The 18,589-nt window shown below is 40.8% G+C and overlaps 2 protein-coding genes across 2 annotated transcripts; both read right to left on the bottom strand.

Annotated features, from left to right (window-relative positions):
* Window positions 1-2,826: 2,826 nt before the first annotated feature.
* apcdd1l (adenomatosis polyposis coli down-regulated 1-like) lies at window positions 2,827-12,347 on the bottom strand. Its single transcript, XM_017683555.1, has 4 exons — window positions 12,344-12,347; window positions 8,266-8,446; window positions 7,088-7,616; window positions 2,827-3,594 (listed from the first exon to the last, which is right to left on the bottom strand). Exons 1-4 carry the CDS (start codon window positions 12,345-12,347, stop codon window positions 2,827-2,829), a joined length of 1,482 nt encoding a protein of 493 aa, XP_017539044.1.
* A 265-nt stretch (window positions 12,348-12,612) lies between these two features.
* Window positions 12,613-13,788, bottom strand: LOC119262496 (uncharacterized protein K02A2.6-like). Its single transcript, XM_037534768.1, has one exon. The coding sequence runs from the start codon at window positions 13,786-13,788 to the stop codon at window positions 12,613-12,615; it is 1,176 nt and encodes a 391-aa protein (XP_037390665.1).
* Between the last annotated feature and the right edge of the window lie 4,801 nt (window positions 13,789-18,589).

Raw genomic sequence — 18,589 nt, 5'->3', positions numbered from 1 at the left:
AAACAGAGTCCTTTGTTATTTGTGAACAGTCCAAATGTGAAAATATCCCTGAGTTAGCTAGCTATATCATTGAAAATAATACACCCAATCAAAATTAAATCAAAATCTGTCATTACTACTGAAGGAGAGAGTGTGAGAGCTAAGACTGTATGCTCTGCTAGTACATTAATTACACATTAATTACAGTTTCATATCTGAGGCAACATCTGAGGACGTTATGCTGCCTATTAGCTTAGCTCATGTTAGCTAAATTAACTAGCTAGTTAGCAGGCACACATAACAGAACATCAGTAGCAGATTTAGGTTTAATAAAGCACTAACATGTGCTTAGAATTCTGAAACAACACAGTAAAACAGACATTGTACAAGAAGACCGAACCTACTTAGCTCAGATTAGTTAGCAAGTCAGCTAACTGTATCTCTACATTAGTGCTGAGTCCATTGTGCTAGTTTTTGCAGAAAGAGAAATGTCAATGCCAAAACCTCTATGTATTTATATGACTACTACCACTACTACTACTACAGTAATAATAATAATAATCACCATTATTATTATTATTATTATTATTATTAGTAGTAGTAGTAGTAGTATAGAAGACTTGCTAATATGCACTGACCAAGATGGACTTAAATGAGTGCATTTTTAAGTACTTGGATGAAAACGACTGAACATTTTTACCTACATTTTTTCTGCAAGGCTTTTTTTGGAGAAGACCACCTGACACAGCCCATAGACAGTTTTCACTTTAGGATTCTTATTTTATATCTTATTTCAAATAAAGTCTAATTGATAATTTCATGACATCTTAACTGGACAGATCAAAATGTTTTCGCATAATAATAAAAACTGATGTATGTTGTTTGGCTTATATTTAGTTGACTTTAAGTAGAGATTCTGAATAGATTTTAGAGAAGAAGGGACAGGGAATAATCTACATTCAAAGTTATAATGCAGAACTGCACTAATATTATAGAATATAAGAATATTTCACAATATTTTCATTATATATATTATTTACTGTTTAGTTTTGCTAAATATGTTAGAATATTCATCTATGTATAATGTATAATGAATGATAATTGAACCTTTTTAGTGGTTGCAGTGTTTTTTCTTTTTTTTATTTTTGAATTCTGAAAAATCTTGTCCCAGTCTCAGACTTGTTTTCTTTGTAGGAGTATAAATATATACACATAGAAAGTCTGACATTTAAAATAATAAACATTTTTATGTAGTTCTATTGAATTAAAAAAAATTACATTTAACACAAGTTGCACAGGATTCTTATTATGATAGATTTGGTGTTTCTGTTGAACATCTGTGAGGTTTTTGCAAGTGGTGGTTACGGAGAGCAGTTAATCCTGTGTTCTTAGTGGATTAGTTTGATAATTCTGTTCATATTTTAATTTTGACTCACTGTATCTCCTAAAGTATTATGAGTGAATCAGACTCATGGCAGACCCCCAGGCCGCTAATGTGAGACTTTTGATTCAAATTCAAGGTTTTATCCAGACCGCAGCACTAATGTAGAGACACAGTTAGCTAACTTGCTAACTAAACTGAGCTAAGTAGGTTTGGTCTTCTTGTACAGTGTGTGTTTTACTGTATTGCTTCAGAAGTATAAGCGCATTTTAGTGCTTTATTAAACCTAAAGCTGCTGCTTATATTTTGTTACTAGCTAACATGAGCTTATAGGCAAGTTAATAGGCAGTGAAACTTTCAGATAAACAGAAAGATGTATAATTAATGTACTAGCAGAACATACTGTGATCAGCCTCAATTTTCAGTAGTAATGACAGATTTAGATTTCATTTCATGTGGGTGTATTATTTTCAATTATATAGCCAGCTAACTCAGGGATGTTTTCGCATTTGGACTGTTCACAAATAAAAAAAGGACTGAACAAACAAATTATTCTTACTTTTTTCAAAAATTCTTTAATATATTTTGTACTACAGTACATCATTTCTTTAGGGTCTTTTTTCGAGTGTATTTTAAAAGTATATCACTTCATAATACTGTTCCTGATTCTCAGGAACTCCTAGTTCATTGCAACTTCAGTTGCTCAACAGTCCGCGGTCTCCGTTGTCGTATTTTGTGCTTCATAATGCGCCACACATTTTCAGTGGGAGACAGGTCTGGACTGCAGGCAGGCCAGTCTTGCATCCGCACTCTTTTACTATGAAGCCACACTGTTGTAACATGTGCAGAATGTGTCTTGGCATTGTCTTGCTGAAATAAGCAGGTACGTCCCTGAAAAAGACGTTGCTTGGATGGCAGCAGATGTTGCTCCAAAACCTTTATGTACCTTTCAGCATTAATGGTGCCTTCACAGATGTGCAAGTTACCCATGCCATGGGTACTAACACACACCCATACCATCAGAGATGCTGGCTTTTGAACTTTGCACTGATAACAATCCGGACAGTCCTTTTCCTCTTTGGCCCGGAGGACACAACATCCATGATTTCCAAAAACAATTTGAAATGTGGACGCGTCAGACCACCGGACACTTTTCCACTTTGCATCAGTCCATCTTAGTTCCTGATTAGCTACAAAGCAGTATTGTATTGTAAAGTATTACTGCAAAAAGTTTACACCAAAAAGCTAAACACAGTAAATACAGCATTGGTCTGAATTCAGTCTAAACTTATATGCAACAGTATATCATGCAGTAATACAAAACCACATCAGTAAATCTTTTTGAGAGTACTGAAGAATGTGATGTGATTTGAGGAATCTGTGTGATTATTCAGGCATGCAAAACTAAAGAAGCAAACTATGGACTTGCCTTTTTTGAATGATTCCATTGCTATCACTCACTAGTTTTAGACTAGCATATACCAGAACCATAGATTAAGTAAAGACATCAACAAAACAGGAAAGACTGAATACTGTGCACTTGCAGAGCTGACCCCCCTTGTTCTCTCGCTGCGGGGATTGTAGCGCTGTGTCACTGGTGCTACTGCACTGCATTGAACCATAGGAGTCTGAAAGGATGTGGGCCTTTTCACTGGTCGATCAGGACTGCTTCCATCTGAAGGTCTTTCTCCAATGAACAACAAGGGTCGTCCTTTTTGATCCTTCTCCATTTTAAATAGCTCATACTCTTTGTGCGGAAGTAAAATCCCCAGCACACTGCAGCCTGCTGTCCATGTTATATTTTGTTCCATTCCCAGTTCCCATCCACCCGCAAGCCCACAACTTCCCTGCTCTGAGGAATTTAACACTCGCACCAATGTTTGCTCAAACACTGTCACCTTGGCATGTGTCACTTTGAAGACTAACTCAGTGGCTCCTTTTATTTTACCAGAAGGCTCCATGTGGGCGTAGTGCCCCGATGCCAAAAGTGTAAAAGTCCGATGGCGACACATGGGGTCAGAGTAGTGATGGTAGGTGCCTTCCCAACTGCGTTGCTCCTCACTGAAGATGAAAAGTCGTGTGAGGAAGAGCACGGCTGGACGGGCTTCGCAACGCTGGCTCACCCAGAGGCCATCTAAATTCATAGGAATGGACCAGGAAGGAGGTAATATGGGAGGGTGTTGTTCAGAGGAGCGATAGACCAAGGCACACACTGGACATGGGTGAATATAATGCTGAGGAAAGAGAATTTTGTTTACTGTATATTCTTTATGTAGATATGCAGTGAAAGTGTGGGTTGTACCAAAATGTATTAAGTTTAAACTTGGATTAAAGTGTGGTTTATCTATGAATTTAAGTGTGGCCAAGCTAGTTTCCCAGACAGGGATTAAACCTAGTTGTGGACTTTATGAACATTCCCCATTCAAAGTCAGCTTCAGTTCAGGACTAGGCTTTCCCAATCTTGAACCTAGTTTAACAATAATCAGGTTTATATTAAAAAATTGTTTTAATCCTGGTTTTAGTTGTATAGAAACTAAAACTGAAACAAAACTAGATTATGTTGATTCATGTTGTTTCTTACTTTAAACAACAACTTAAAAAACAAAGTTTATTCAAGAATTACATTTAGACGTTACATTTAATCCTACAGCTTTAAATTTCCAAACCCTGCCAATTTTTTTGAAGAGATCAAAGCTAAGGATTTCAGAACAATTTTTGTTAATATCTCATATTTCATATATGATACATACAGTATCTTATATTTATTAATCAGTGTTTTAAATTAAGTGGTTCAACACAAATTAATTTAAAATCAAACCTAGATAAATCCTCAATTAGCTCTAAATTCACACACACACACACACACACACACACACACACACACACACACACACACACACACACACACTTTCTAAACTGCTTATCCTTTTGGGTCATGGGGGGTGCTGGAGCCTATCTCAGCTGTTATTGGGCAGAAGGCTGAATACACACTGGACAGTCCATTGTAGGGCAAACTCTTTAATCTGAAAGTAATCCTTGTTGGTTAACAACAAAAGGACACTTGTTGCTATTACAATGTTGTGGGAATGTTTTGGACTATTCCAAATGTTGTTATAAACATTGTGGGTAACACTTTACATTAAGGATCATGAATTCATTGATAATTAAATGCTAATAATCAGTGATTATTTTATATATACACATACATATACACACACATACATATATGTGTGTGTATACATATATATATATATATATATATATATATATATATATACACTGCTCAAAAAAATAAAGGGAACACTTAAACAACACAATATAACTCCAAGTAAATCAAACTTCTCTGAAATCAAACTGTCCACTTAGGAAGCAACACTGACTGACAATCAATTTCACATGCTGTTGTGATAGACAACAGGTGGAAATTATTGGCAATTAGCAAGACACACTCAATAAAGGAGTGGTTCTGCAGGTGGGGACCACAGCCCACTTCTCAGTACCTTTCTGCTTTCTGGCTGATGTTTTGGTCACTTGTGAATGTTGGTGGTGCTTTCACACTCGTGGTAGCATGAGACGGACTCTCCAACCCACACAAGTGGCTCAGGTAGTGCAGCTCACCCAGGATGGCACATCAATGCAAGCTGTGGCAAGAAGGTTTGCTGTGTCTGTCAGTGTAGTGTCCAGAGGCTGGAGGAGGCCGTAAGAGGAGGAGGCACTACCAGGAGACAGGCCAGTACACCAGGACACGTGGAGGAGGCTGTAAGAGGGCAACAACCCAGCAGCAGGACCGCTACCTCTGCATTTGTGCAAGGAGGAACAGGAGGAGCACTGCCAGAGCCCTGCACAAACGGTTAGAAACCGACTCCATGAGAATAGTATGAGGGCCAGACGTCCAAAGATGGGGTTGTGCTCACAGCCCAACACCGTACAGGACGCTTGGCATTTGCCAGAGAACCCCAGGATTGGCAAATTCTCCACTGGCGCCCTGTGCTCTTCACAGATGAAAGCAGGTTCACACTGAGCACATGTGACAGACGTGACAGAGTCTGGAGACACAGTGGAGAGCGATCTGCTGCCTGCAGCATCCTTCAGCATGACCGGTTTGGCAGTGGATCAGTAATGGTGTGGGGTGGCATTTCTTTGGAGGGCTGCACAGCCCTCCATGTGCTCGCCAGAGGTAGCCTGACTGCCATTAGGTACCGAGATGAGATCCTCAGACCCCTTGTAGGACCATATGCTGGTGCGGTTGGCCCTGAGTTCTTCCTAATGCAGGACAATGTTAGACCTCATGTGGCTGGAGTGTGTCAGCAGTTCCTGCAAGATGAAGGCATTGAAGCTATGGACTGGCCCGCCCGTTCCCCAGACCTGAATCCGATTGAGCACATCTGGGACATCATGTCTCGCTCCATCCACCAATGCCACATTGCACCACAGACTGTCCAGGAGTTGGCGGATGCTTTAGTCCAGGTCTGGGAGGAGATCCCTCAGGAGACCATCCGCCACCTCATCAGGAGCATGCCCAGGCATTGTAGGGAGGTCATACAGGCACGTGGAGGCCACACACAATACTGAGCCTCATTTTGACTTGTTTTAAGGACATTACATCAAAGTTGGATCAGCCTGTAGTGTGTTTTTCCACTTTAATTTTGTGTGTGACTCCAAATCCAGGCCTCCATTGGTTAATAAATTTGATTTCCATTCATTATTTTTGTGTGTTTTTGTTGTCAGCACATTCAACTTTGTACAGAACAAAGTATTCAATGAGAATATTTCATTCATTCAGATCTAGGATGTGTTATTTGAGTGTTACCTTTATTTTTTTAGCAGTGTATATATGAACTGTTCATTATGCATTACTTATTGACTGCTTATTAATTAGTAATTGACAGTTAACTGATTTAGTTTGTCCTCAGTTCACAGCTTAATTACTCCTTAACTGTGTACTAACTGCTGCTTATTAAACTGGTTGATAAATGTGTTTACTCATGTAAATGTGTAGCATGAGAACTAGCAAGTATTTATGGGTTAATCTCATCAGTTACATGTTAATTAATCTACTGATTTAATATAAATAATTAATTGCAATTTTGTGTCCTTCCCAGTAAAGTGATTATTCTTGTTACTAATTATACTATGAACTCATGATTAAGACATGGCTAGTTATTGACCTCTTAATTTCTCTCTGCTTGTTTTTGTGTCCTCTCAAGTAAAGAAGAAAATATACACATATTATCAATGAATAGTAAGGACTTAGGTTACGTTTACACAGCAGGGAAAAGTGGCCCAAAATCTCATTTTCTCAACAAATCAGATTTTTTTGTTTGGCTATTCATATTATCTTTTAAATGTGGTCTGTATGCGACATCAGTTTGAACAGATCAGATCAAGACCTCTTCAAACGCGCAGCGGCTGCGATGAGTCTCCTCTAAAGTTTTGCTACAGAAACATCAGCCTAAATGTTTCAAAAGTCTCAGCAGCGCGAAATTGTGGCGAATGTCGAGTTGGACTGACATAAACGTTGCATGAATTCCGATCTGGCTGTTCAGATTGAGTCGCGCAGTAACAGTAACAAAACAGAAAGGACTCACTATAGATTGAAATAGTATAAGTCAGTTATTTACCTGCTATGGATACAAATGTTGTAAAACATAGCAAATGAAACATCTTGAAAGCATAAAACCCACACCCATGGTGTAATACATGTTTGACAGCAATGCTCATTCTTACCATGGTGTTCTGTAGAGGCTCTTGATACCCTGTTGGTCTGTAGTGGGCCCTCTGGTTCCAGTCTGTATGCACATCTCCAAGGAAGAGCTCCTTGGATGGATGGCCATGAGGATGAATCTGGGTCTCCATTCTCAATAACTCCAGCTCCATCATGGAAAAATGCAGAGCACCCAGGCAGTCTTTTTCAGCCTTAGCACTAAAGAGCTCATACAGGCGATGAGAAACCAGGTGAACTCCAGGCCCAAGGCCCAGGCAGTATAAGGGCAGATGGACAGCAAGGTGATGGATGCTCTGCTGGCTGTGAATCACCAAAGCAACGTTAAGGAGGGTATGTTCTGCTTCCGTGGCTCCACGTGTGATCCAAGAAGCCTTGCGAAATCTGAGTTTACCCTGGATGAGTAGAGAGTAGGCTGGCACCTGGCAGTCACTGTCTGAATAGTAGTGTTGGAGGGCTTTGAAAAGCCGTGTAGGGTTCGAATAAAAGGTATAAGAACGAGTAAGGAACTCTGGGCCAGGTCTTACCTCACACCTTAGAAAAACAAACAATATTTAATTGAACATGAGTGGGGTTTAATAACTGCATGCTACAAATGACTATGTGACATTTTTTACTCAACTGCTGTAAATGTAATCTGTAGATGTCTACATAATTAAATAATTAAGATGTAAACAATATCACTAAGACTGGATTTATGTGAATTGTTCCTTTCCAGAGGAACAACCTGAGTCAGAATTGCAGAATGTCAGGAACCAGACATGCATTTACTACATAAAATTGTCATAAATTGTATGTGCAGATTGTTGGGCAAAATAGCTCCCAAAAGTTTTTTATTTATTTACCACTATTTTATTATTCTCAACATTACATATGAAAGCTCAAAAACACATGCAGTTTTACTGGTAGTTTTGGATAGCAAACAAATTAGATCCTCCACCGTTTGATACAATGCCCATTTTACATCAAATTTTTCTGATTGTTTACATCTCAACCACTGAATTATGCAACAATAAAAAAAGTGGAAATCCTCTTTAATAAAACTAGCCTTCTACCACTATGTGCACCATAATATAACTTATGTACTCAACAGAATCATCATTATGTGTATTCACAAATAAAAGTAGTCTGATTTGGGCTCAATTTAAATCAAGAAAGTCTTTTGAGGAATTCACGTTTTCACCTCGATGAGACCCAGTGACCATCCAGCCTTGGTGGGATTGTGGCTGCAACTCTGGCCCTGTCCTGCAGGTGGCGGAGGTGAGTCTGACATTGTGGCTCCCAGAGTAGCCTGGAACTGTTGGCAGGCGTGGGGAAGTGGCCAGTGGGCACTTCCCAAAGGTTGCTGCCCTTCAAGCACACACCTTTGGAAAGATGGGAGAAATTATAATATTTACAGATATGAAAGCTACATGTTTGAATGGAGATTTTTTTGTGAATACAGATTCATTCTGGTGTCAACATTAATTAACTCAACTTTAAAAGGAGATTACATTGATTTTTCAAAATGTCTGCATAATTAAATCATTAAGATTTTACTAAAGTCATTCAGAGTGGTTTGATGCAAAATTCTAGAGTAACTCACCAGGACAGAATTGTTCACAGCTAATATGATAAGAACAAGACATTAGAAGAGCTTAATGCCAATATAAAGCTTCACAGAAAGCTTTTTCAGGAAATGGTCGTGAATATGTTGCCTGATGCCTAATGACATTGTTTTATGATAATTCAATTATAAGGCTTTGGCCCAAAACATATACACTCCTTGTTTCTATGCTCATTGTCCATTTTATCAGCTCCACTTACTATATAGGTGCACTTTGAGTTCTATAATTACAGACTGTGGTCCATCTCTTTGTACTTGTTGTGCTGATCTGAGTGATCAGCAGTGCTGCATCTGATCCACACCTGAGTGTCACTGCTGGACTGAGAATAGTCCACCAACCAAAAATATCCAGCCAACAGTGTCCTGTGGGCAGCGTCCTGTGACCACTGATGAAGGACTAGATGAGGACACAAACTGTGCAGCAGCAGATGAGCTATCATCTCTGACTTTACATCTACAAGGTGGACTGACGAGGTAGGAGTGTCTAATAGAGTGGAAATACCAGCACAACACACACTAACACACCACCACCACTTTAATGTTACTGCAGTGTTGAGAATGATCCACCACCCAAATAGTACCTGCTCTGTCCATCGGGGTCCTGACCACTGAAGAACGGGGTAAAAGGGGGCTAACAAAGTATCAGAGAAACAGATGGACTACAGTCTGTAATTGTAGAACTACAAAGTGCACCTATGTAGTAAGTGGAGCTGATAAAATGGACAATGAGCGTAGAAACAAGGAGGTGGTCATTATGTTATGCCTGATTAGTATATTTTTTCTGGAACATGCTGGGCATGGTAAGGACAAAGTACCCAGATTTACCCCCTTTAACATAACATCAAAAAGACACATGTAGGTTCTGTGGTATTTTTGGCTAGTGAATAAGTTAAATAAAGTTTCTCTGCACTGTACCATTTCACATCAAAACAAGTTTTTGAATTCCCTTGGAATTCCCCTTTAAGTAATTTGAGACATTTAGTTCATCCAAACTCAATATCCTAAGCTTGCTATGTAAAATTGAACTCCTTCTGACTAAATAGCTTGTAATGCCACACGTCCTGCCGAGTTTAGCTCATTCATGAAAGCTCATTCACTTCAAAGCCTTGGTTCCTCCCCTGTACCACCAGCAATTAAAAATGGAGAATTTTCACTCTGCATTCTTTTATAGTTTAAGAAAAAAACAGGATTCCTGTCAGCTGGATACAGTTCCAAAGGTTTCACATTTCTGTAATTTTCCAAGTAATGAGAAGTGATGGGGACGATTAGAGCCATATATAGATCTAAATCCCACTCTGACCACATGTGGCAGCGGGTTTGGGGAGGGTGAGGTGGGTGAGAGGTTTGGCTTGTCACTTCAATCACACATCTGTAACTCACATATCAACTTTTTTATGTGTCTTTTAAGGGGAGAGGAAAGGAAATGTGCAGTCAGCTAGCAATTATATATATATATATCCATCCATCCATCCATTTTCCAAGCCGCTTCTCCGTCAGGGTCGCGGGGGGGTGCTGGAGCCTATCCCAGCAGTCTTCGGGCAAAAGGCACGATACACCCTGGACAGGTCGCCAGTCCATCACAGGGCAGACACACAGACACAGACACAGACAGTCACTCACACACTCACACCTAGGGGCAATTTAGCATGTCCAATTGGCCTGACTGCATGTCTTTGGACCGTGGGAGGAAACCGGAGAACCCGGAGGAAACCCACGCAGACACGGGGAGAACATGCAAACTCCACACAGAGAGGACCCCGGTCACCCGGCCGGGGAATCGAACCCAGGCCCTCCTCGCTGTGAGGCGACAGCGCTACCCACCATGCCACCGTGCCGCCCCTATATATATATACACTTTTTTTTTGTTTGATCTTTTTTTCCACGCAGAAAAGCTAACACTGTTCCAATGAGTGAAATCGGTGAGCAACACAGCATCCATCTGTGTTTGGTCAGTAAATCTCCTCTGTGTAGACTTGACCACACAGCTGTCACAGAGCAGCAAGTTCTTTAGATATATGTTGGAGGGGACAGATTGAGAGATGGGTACTGAATTGTGCTCATGTTACAGTGGTTTACAGAGTAGGTTTTCCTGTGGAATAACAATAATTTCACCTTCCTAATATGGACTATAGACAGGCCTAGACACTAAATTATTGTGTTGATATAATGAAAGAAAAACTGAGAGGGTTTAGCTGTTTTATCCTTACGTTTATAAACCTATATGAAAATGGTATACATGCTCAATATATTCCAGAATATATATCAATAGAATATAATGCAATGAATTTTCATATAACTTTGAATTGGAAGGCTATCAATAGTGACATTGACAAGATTAGATGCACTCCATACACCAGTAGGCTGTACACTCCTACTCATCCATCACATTTAATAGGTCAAATTGTGCTTGCCCTTTGTTGTATTAACATTTGGAGAACTATTTAATGCCAGGTGAAAGTATTCCTTGATGATTCAAAACCTCTGAAAAGGTTCTTCAAAACCTTTTCTCTTTGTGTAGGAGAAGGACCTCAACTTTACGTTTTACTCATTGGTTCTTTAACCATTTATGTACATTATTTGTAAAGATATGTGAGTGTAAAGACACTTTCAATGGTGACATATATAGTATATGATCGATAACAAAAAAGCTTTTTCCTAGAACTGTACATCCAAGACAATAGATGTAAAGAACAGCTTTTTTTCCCCTTGTGTTTCATTTTAATCTGTTATAACTGGATAATTATGGACCATTTATTGAGCATGGCAAAAATGGCAGGAAGCTGTTTGTCCACTAAATGTGGAAATTATTTCTTTATGCTGTTTGGAAATTATGAAGTCTCTGCAGCGTTGGAGCATTTTTCTTGAACTGGTCCAGAAGAAGTTATGCTTACCGTAAATATGATATACAGACTAAAATGTAGTTACATTGTTATAAACATGTCTACTTGCATTCATACAGCCACATCATACAGCAGTAGTTTTTAGAGTGGGATTTTCTGATTATTATTATTTTCTCATAATATATCTTAAAGGCAGGAAAAACTTTTGAAGACCAGCAACTGCTTTGGGGTAGACTTTGGAGGCATGCAGTTTTGAAACTATATAACTGTAATAACTGTAGTTCTTAAATTATCACTTCAGTGGAGAAAAAAGACAACTCAAATGACTAAATAGATGAGGAGGATAACAAGTTAAAAGATAAATGTGTCAACTTGGTCATCTAGTTACCTTACCTCAGTTTGGCTTCTTTTCTCTGGCTGAAACTACATCCATTTTCCAATTAAAAAAGTTAAATAACTTAAAAACAATAAGTAATAAAAACAAACAAATATATAATAAACAATAAACAAATACCAATAAATAAAATAAAAACAAACAACAATGCATAGCCATTTTAAATTATATTCAATTTAAAACCGTAGAAAGACAAGATGTTTAATGTTCCAACTAAGTAACTTTGCTATTTGCATATTGTGGTAACTTGTCAACTAAATGAAACACGAAACACCGATTCCCAGTTTTCACTTTTATCTGAATAGTAAGAAATTAAACATACATAACGGTCTCTGAGAGAACTATAACACAACTTGCCGATGGAACATCTAGTCTTCTTCTGAATCATTCTACACAAGGCTGGATGCACTAACATTAGTACCCATACATTCCAATGGCCATCGGACCACCTATTGGTAGTAATTAATATTGCTTATTTTTAGAGCATTATAACACTCCTACCCACTAAGTTCAGAAATTCCTCCTTTGACTATTAACTTTAAGAAACTGAAAATTAATCTGGTGTTGATTATTTCCATAAACCTATACTGACCATAACACATGAAATAAATTATCTTAGCATACACATAACAGAACACGGTATATGCATTGTCACAGAAAAGCAGTAATACTTAGCAAAAATTCAGTCTATCAGGAGCCTTTCGAGCACGCTGTGATCTCCTGCGGAATAGCAGTCACCACAGGCGTCAGAGCTTTGGGAGACTCCTGTGCTGCGGTCACCACAGGGGTCTGTGGTGTCTGTGTGTCGGTGTGTGACTGTCCAGTCTCTGCTGGTGGCACAGATACCTCCGTTGGCAATTCCTCTGCCTGAGTGGCTCCTCCAGGAGTCACCAGTGGCAACTCTGCAGTGCTGACAGTCTCTGGGCCTGTATCATGACGCCGTCGCATGTGGTCCTGATGCCTGCGGAACACTCGTCCATCTGTCAGCTTGATGACGTAGGAGACGGGACCATTCTGTGTCAGGATAACCCCAGGAAGCCATTGCTGCTTGGAGTTACTGCAGAAATTCTTGACAAAGACATTGTCACCTGGTTTCAGCAGTCTCTCTCTTTCATGAAGATCGTGCCTCTCCTTCTGCTTTTCTTGCTTTCTCGCTACCTTTGCTTTCAGGTCAGGGCAAAGCAGATCCAGCCTTGACTTAGGCCTACGGCCCATCAACATCTCTGCTGGTGTACGTGCAGTGGTGGTCTGAGGTATGAGGCGGTACTTGAACAGGAAACGTGAGAGTCTAGTACACAGAGAATCACCTGTAATGCGCTTCAACCCTTCCTTCACGGTCTGGACAGCACATTCAGCCAGTCCATTCGATGCTGGATGGAAAGGAGCTGTGCAAATGTGACGGATCCCATTCTGCTGCATGAAGTCACTGAACAGCTCACTTGTGAAGGTTGGACCGTTGTCTGTGACTAGGGTGTCAGGTAGACCATGAACTGCAAACACTTGTCTGAGTTTCTCAATGGTTGAGGGAGCTGTTATGTTGCCCATGATATGATATTCTATCCACTTAGAGTGGGCATCGACCATGACAAGAAACATCTGGCCCATGAAGGGCCCTGCAAAGTCCAGATGTAATCTAGACCAGGGACGGTCTGGCCACTCCCATGGATGCAAGGGAGCTGGTGGCAACATTTTCTGATTGGCCTGACACTGTGAGCATGATTTTACCTTGTTTTCCAGGTCTAAATCCATTCTCGGCCACAAGACATAGGATCTTGCAAGACTTTTCATCCTAGACACACTTGGATGTGTCTCATGCACTTCCTCCATGATCTGTGAGCGGCCTGGGGGAGGCACGACAACCCTCATCCCCCAGAAGATGCACCCATCTTGTAAGCTCAGTTCAGTCTTTCTTTTCACATAAGGTCTCAAATCCTCACTCTCGATCACTGCAGGCCAGCTTTGTAGCAGGTAGGTCTTTACCTTAGACAGGACAGGGTCTCGCTCGGTCCATTGCTTGACCTGAGATGCAGTCACTGGTGTTTCCCGACAACTTCTCTAACGAAAAGACAGTCTCTGGAGGCACATAAGTGGTGACTGGTGTCTCGGGCAATGGCAGGTGACTGAGTGCGTCAGCATTTGCATTGTCCTTTCCTGCCCTGTACACTATGGTGTATTGGTAGGCTGACAATGTTAGTGCCCAACGTTGGAATCGGGTGGAGGCAAGTGGTGGGATGCAACTTGTCTCACCAAACAGACTCCTCAGTGGCTTATGGTCTGTGTGGATTTTGAAGGGACGGCCGTAGAGGTAATGATGGAAGTGCTTAACAGCAAACACAATTGCCAGACCTTCCTTGTCTAGCTGCGAGTACCCCTTTTCCGCAGCCGTCAACGTGCGTGAAGCAAAGCCAATAGGCTTCTCTGATCCATCTTCCATCACGTGGGATAGTACTGCCCCTACACCATACGGCGAGGCATCACATGCGAGGGTCATCTCTTTGTCTGGATCGAAATGCACAAGCAGACTGGAGCAGTTCTTTCACTTCCTTGAACGCTTTTTCTTGCTCCTCACACCACTGCCACTTTGTGTCATTGTGCTGTGAGAGGTCCTGCAGGAATTTGCCGTAGTAATTCACCATTCCAAGAAAGGATCTGAATTCGGTGACATTCTTGGGGTTCGGGGCTTCCTTGACAGCTCGTACTTTGTCTTCCACTGGGCAGATACCCTCGGCTGTGATTTTGTGTCCCAGGTAAGTGACACTCGGTGCCATGAACATGCACACCGACGGAACATCTAGTCTTCTTCTGAATCATTCTACACAAGGCTGGAATAATTAATATTGCTTATTTTTACAGCATTATAACACATATGTATGTATATTCTAAACTGAATGCCTGCAACATGTTCCAAAAAAGTCAGGACAGAGGCATGTTTACAACTTTTCTTTTAACAACAGTGTGTGGGAAATGAAAACACAAATTATTGTTTTGTGAAAGTGGGATTTTTCCCCATTCATGTCACATTTTCAATGTGAAACAGGTCTAGACTGCAGGTAGGCCACTCTAGTACCTACACCTCTCTTACTACAAAGACATGCTGTTGTAACATATGTCAAAATGGCAGCGTATGTTGCTCCTCAGCATTAATTGTGCCTTCAAAGATGTAAAAGTTACCCATGTCATTGGCACTAACACTCCCATACAATCACAGATGCTGGCTTTTAATCATTAAGTTGCTAACAATCAGGATGGTCCTTTTCCTCTTTGACCTGGAAAACATAATTTTTTTCCAAATACAATTTGAAAGGTGGACAGACCACAGCACACATTTCCACTTTGCATCAGTCTATCTCAGATGAGCTAGAGATGCCAGCAGCATTTCTGGATGCTGTTGATATATGGTTTCCACTCTGTGTAGCAGAATATTAATTTTCATTTGATGCAGTGACAAACTGTGTTTACTGACAAGGTTTTTATGAAGGATTCCTAAGACCATGTGGTTAAATTCATTATAGCAGCATTAGAGGTTTTAATGCAGTGCTGTCTAAGGGGTTCAAAGGTAATGAGAATTGATTTTCTGCCATGCACCTAATGCACAGAGATTTCACATCAGATTGTCTGAAACTTTTAACAATTTTATGTACTATAGATGGTAAAATCCTTAAATTCCTTGCAATCATGCATTGACAAAAATTGTTCCTAAACTGTTGGACAATTTGTTCATACAGTTTTTGATAAGTGGTGACTGAGGTTTGTGAGTGCTCCTTTTGTACTTAAGCATTTCACTTGAAATTTTTATTCACCTGTTCAGCAAAAACAAGTTGGGACAGGGCATATTTACCTCTGTGTTTTATCACTTCTACTTTTAACAACACCCTGTAAGGATTTATGAACTGAGGAGACCAACAGCTGTATTTTTAAAAGAGAAACATTTTCCTATTTGTGCTTGATATAGGATTTCAGCTGTTTAACAGTTCAGGGTCTCCTTTGTCATATTTCATAATGTGCCAAATGTTTTCAATGGGAGACAGGTCTGGACTGCTGGCAGGCTCTTACTAATGAACTATGCTGTTGTAATACATGCAAATGGGATTTGGCATTGTCCTGCTGAAATAAACAAGGCCTTCTCTGAAAAAGATGTCATCTGAATGGCGGCATATATTGCACCAAAACCTGGATATATTGTTCAGCATTAATGGTACCGTCACAGATGTGCAAGTCACCCATGCCATGTGCACTAATGCATCCCCATACCATCACAGATGCAGACTTTTGAACTGTGCAGTGATAACAAGTCAGACGGTCCCTCTCTTCTTTAGCTCAGAGGATGCGGCATTAATAATTTCCAAAAAGAATTTCAAATTTTGATTTGTCAGACCACAGGAGACTTTTTCACATTGCATCAATCCATCTTAATTCCACTTGGGCTCAGAGAATGCGGTGATGTTTCTTGATCCTGTTTATATATGGTTTCTTCTTTTAACTTGCATTTGTGGATACGGGAATGAACTGTTTTCACAGACAGTTGTTTTTGGAAGTGTTCCTGAACATATGCTGTGATTTCCACTACAGAATCGTGTCTGTCATTAATGCAGTGCTGCCTGAGGGCCCAAAGATCATGGCCATGCAATATTGGTTTTCCCTTGTATACAGAAATTTCTCTGTATTCTCTGAATTTTTAAATTAACCATATATGATGATATCCCCAAGTTCTTTACCATTTTACATTGAGAAATGTTATTCTTGAATTGTTGCCCCATCTCTTCTTTCCAGTTTATAATCCAAGAGGCAAGCCAAGGTGAAATTATATGAATGGATTAAATATAATTCTGGAAGCCCCATAACGTGAACAACAGGTGGTGTACGGATGCATCCTAAATACCCTTCCCCATCCTGACTCATTTTCCTCTCTCCCACTGAACATGGTTACGGATGCATTCCTTTCTTCACTCTCATCTGCAATTAACCTTCTGTGTTCTCTCTCCTCCAGGCCAGCAAGATCTTCCCCACCTGCCCCCTGGCTGACAGGTGTCCAGCAACCGACAAGATCTAAGGAAGGCTGAGAGAAGGTGGAGGAAATCCCAGCTTGACTCGGATCTTCACTCCCATCAATCTCTCCTTTCCAAGTTCTCACTTGAAGGTACTGCTGCAAAGTCATCTTTCTACAAAGGGAAACTGGAAGCATCAGCATCTGATCCACGCAAGCTCTTCAACATTTTATCCTCTCTTCTCAACCCTCCTCCTCCCCCTGCACCCTGTTCTCTCACTCCTGCGGATTTTGTCACTTTCTTTGAGGAGAGGGTTGATAGAATCTGCCAGTCTTTTCCCTCTGTCCCCACACCTTCCACTAGACTGCATCATCTCATTCTCAATCCCTTAAACCGTTTTTCTTCTCTTTGCACAGATGCTGTCCTTCAACTGATCAAATCCAGTAACCCAACCACCTGCCCACTGGATCCCATCCCATCGGCATTGTTTCAGTCTCTTTCTGAGGACCTACTGCCCTTCATCACGGTCTTATCAGGTAACATGGAGAGGGTTCACATCCTCTCCATGCAGGCTCTCCACTGGTGTCCCCCAAGGCTTGGTCCTGGGTCCTCTTCTCTTTACACTAGCTCTCTTGGTGATGTAATATCTTCTCATGGCTTCTCTTTTCACTGTTATGCTGATGACACTCAACTAATGTTTTCTTTCTCTCCCTCTGATACACAGGTTTCCAGTCGCATCTCGGCATGCCTGTCTGACATCTCTACATGGATGGCAGCTCACCACCTGAAGCTCAGTCCCAGCAAGACTGAGCTGATATTCATTCCTGTAACTACAGGTCCTCATCATGATCTTGCCATCTCATTCGAGAACTCCCTGATTGTTCCATCTGTAGAGGCAAGAAATCTTGGTGTGACTCTGGATGGCCAGTTATCGTTTTCCACTCACATTGCGAACCTATCTCATGCAGGTATCTCCTGTACAACATCCGAAGGATCCGACCCTTCCTCACCCGAGAGGCCACCAAGGTGCTAGTGCAGTCTCTTGTTATTTCAAGGCTTGACTACTGCAACTCACTCTTGGCTGGTCTTCCCATGCAGACCATCAAGCCTCTGCAACTCATCTAGAATGCGGCAGCATGACTCGTCTTCAATCTGCCCAAGTTCAGCCATGTCACCCCACTGCTGCGCTCCCTTCACTGGCTTCCTGTAGCTGCATGCATCAGATCAAATCAAACCCTAATGCTTCACTACAAAGCCAAAAATGGACCAGCCCCTACCTACTTGATGGCAATGGTGAAATCTCGAACTGTACCATGAGCTCTTCGAGCTTCGGGTACAGCTCGGCTTGACTCGCCATCCTTCAAGGTGCATGGAAGACAAGCGTCGAGAATGTTCTCTGTACTGGCACCCAGGTAGTGGAATGAACTCCCACTGGCTGTCAGAACAGCAGAGTCTCTTGCTCTCTTCAAAATTAGACTGAAGACTCATCTCTTTACACTTGCACTTAAATGAGCACTGAATTATAAGCTGCACTTATTTTTATTGTACTTCACTGTGTATTGTAGTTTATTGTATTGTATTGTATTGTTTGTTATTATATTGCATTGAATGGCACAGAGTTCTGCGTTCAACTCTGTTTCTTTTTCTCTTGGTGTCTGCAGTGACATTTTGTTTCTAGCAGT

This window comes from Pygocentrus nattereri, chromosome 26, assembly GCF_015220715.1.
Source record: "Pygocentrus nattereri isolate fPygNat1 chromosome 26, fPygNat1.pri, whole genome shotgun sequence".
Classification (NCBI taxonomy): Eukaryota; Metazoa; Chordata; class Actinopteri; order Characiformes; family Serrasalmidae; genus Pygocentrus; species Pygocentrus nattereri.
This window is presented reverse-complemented; position numbering and strand designations above follow the sequence as displayed.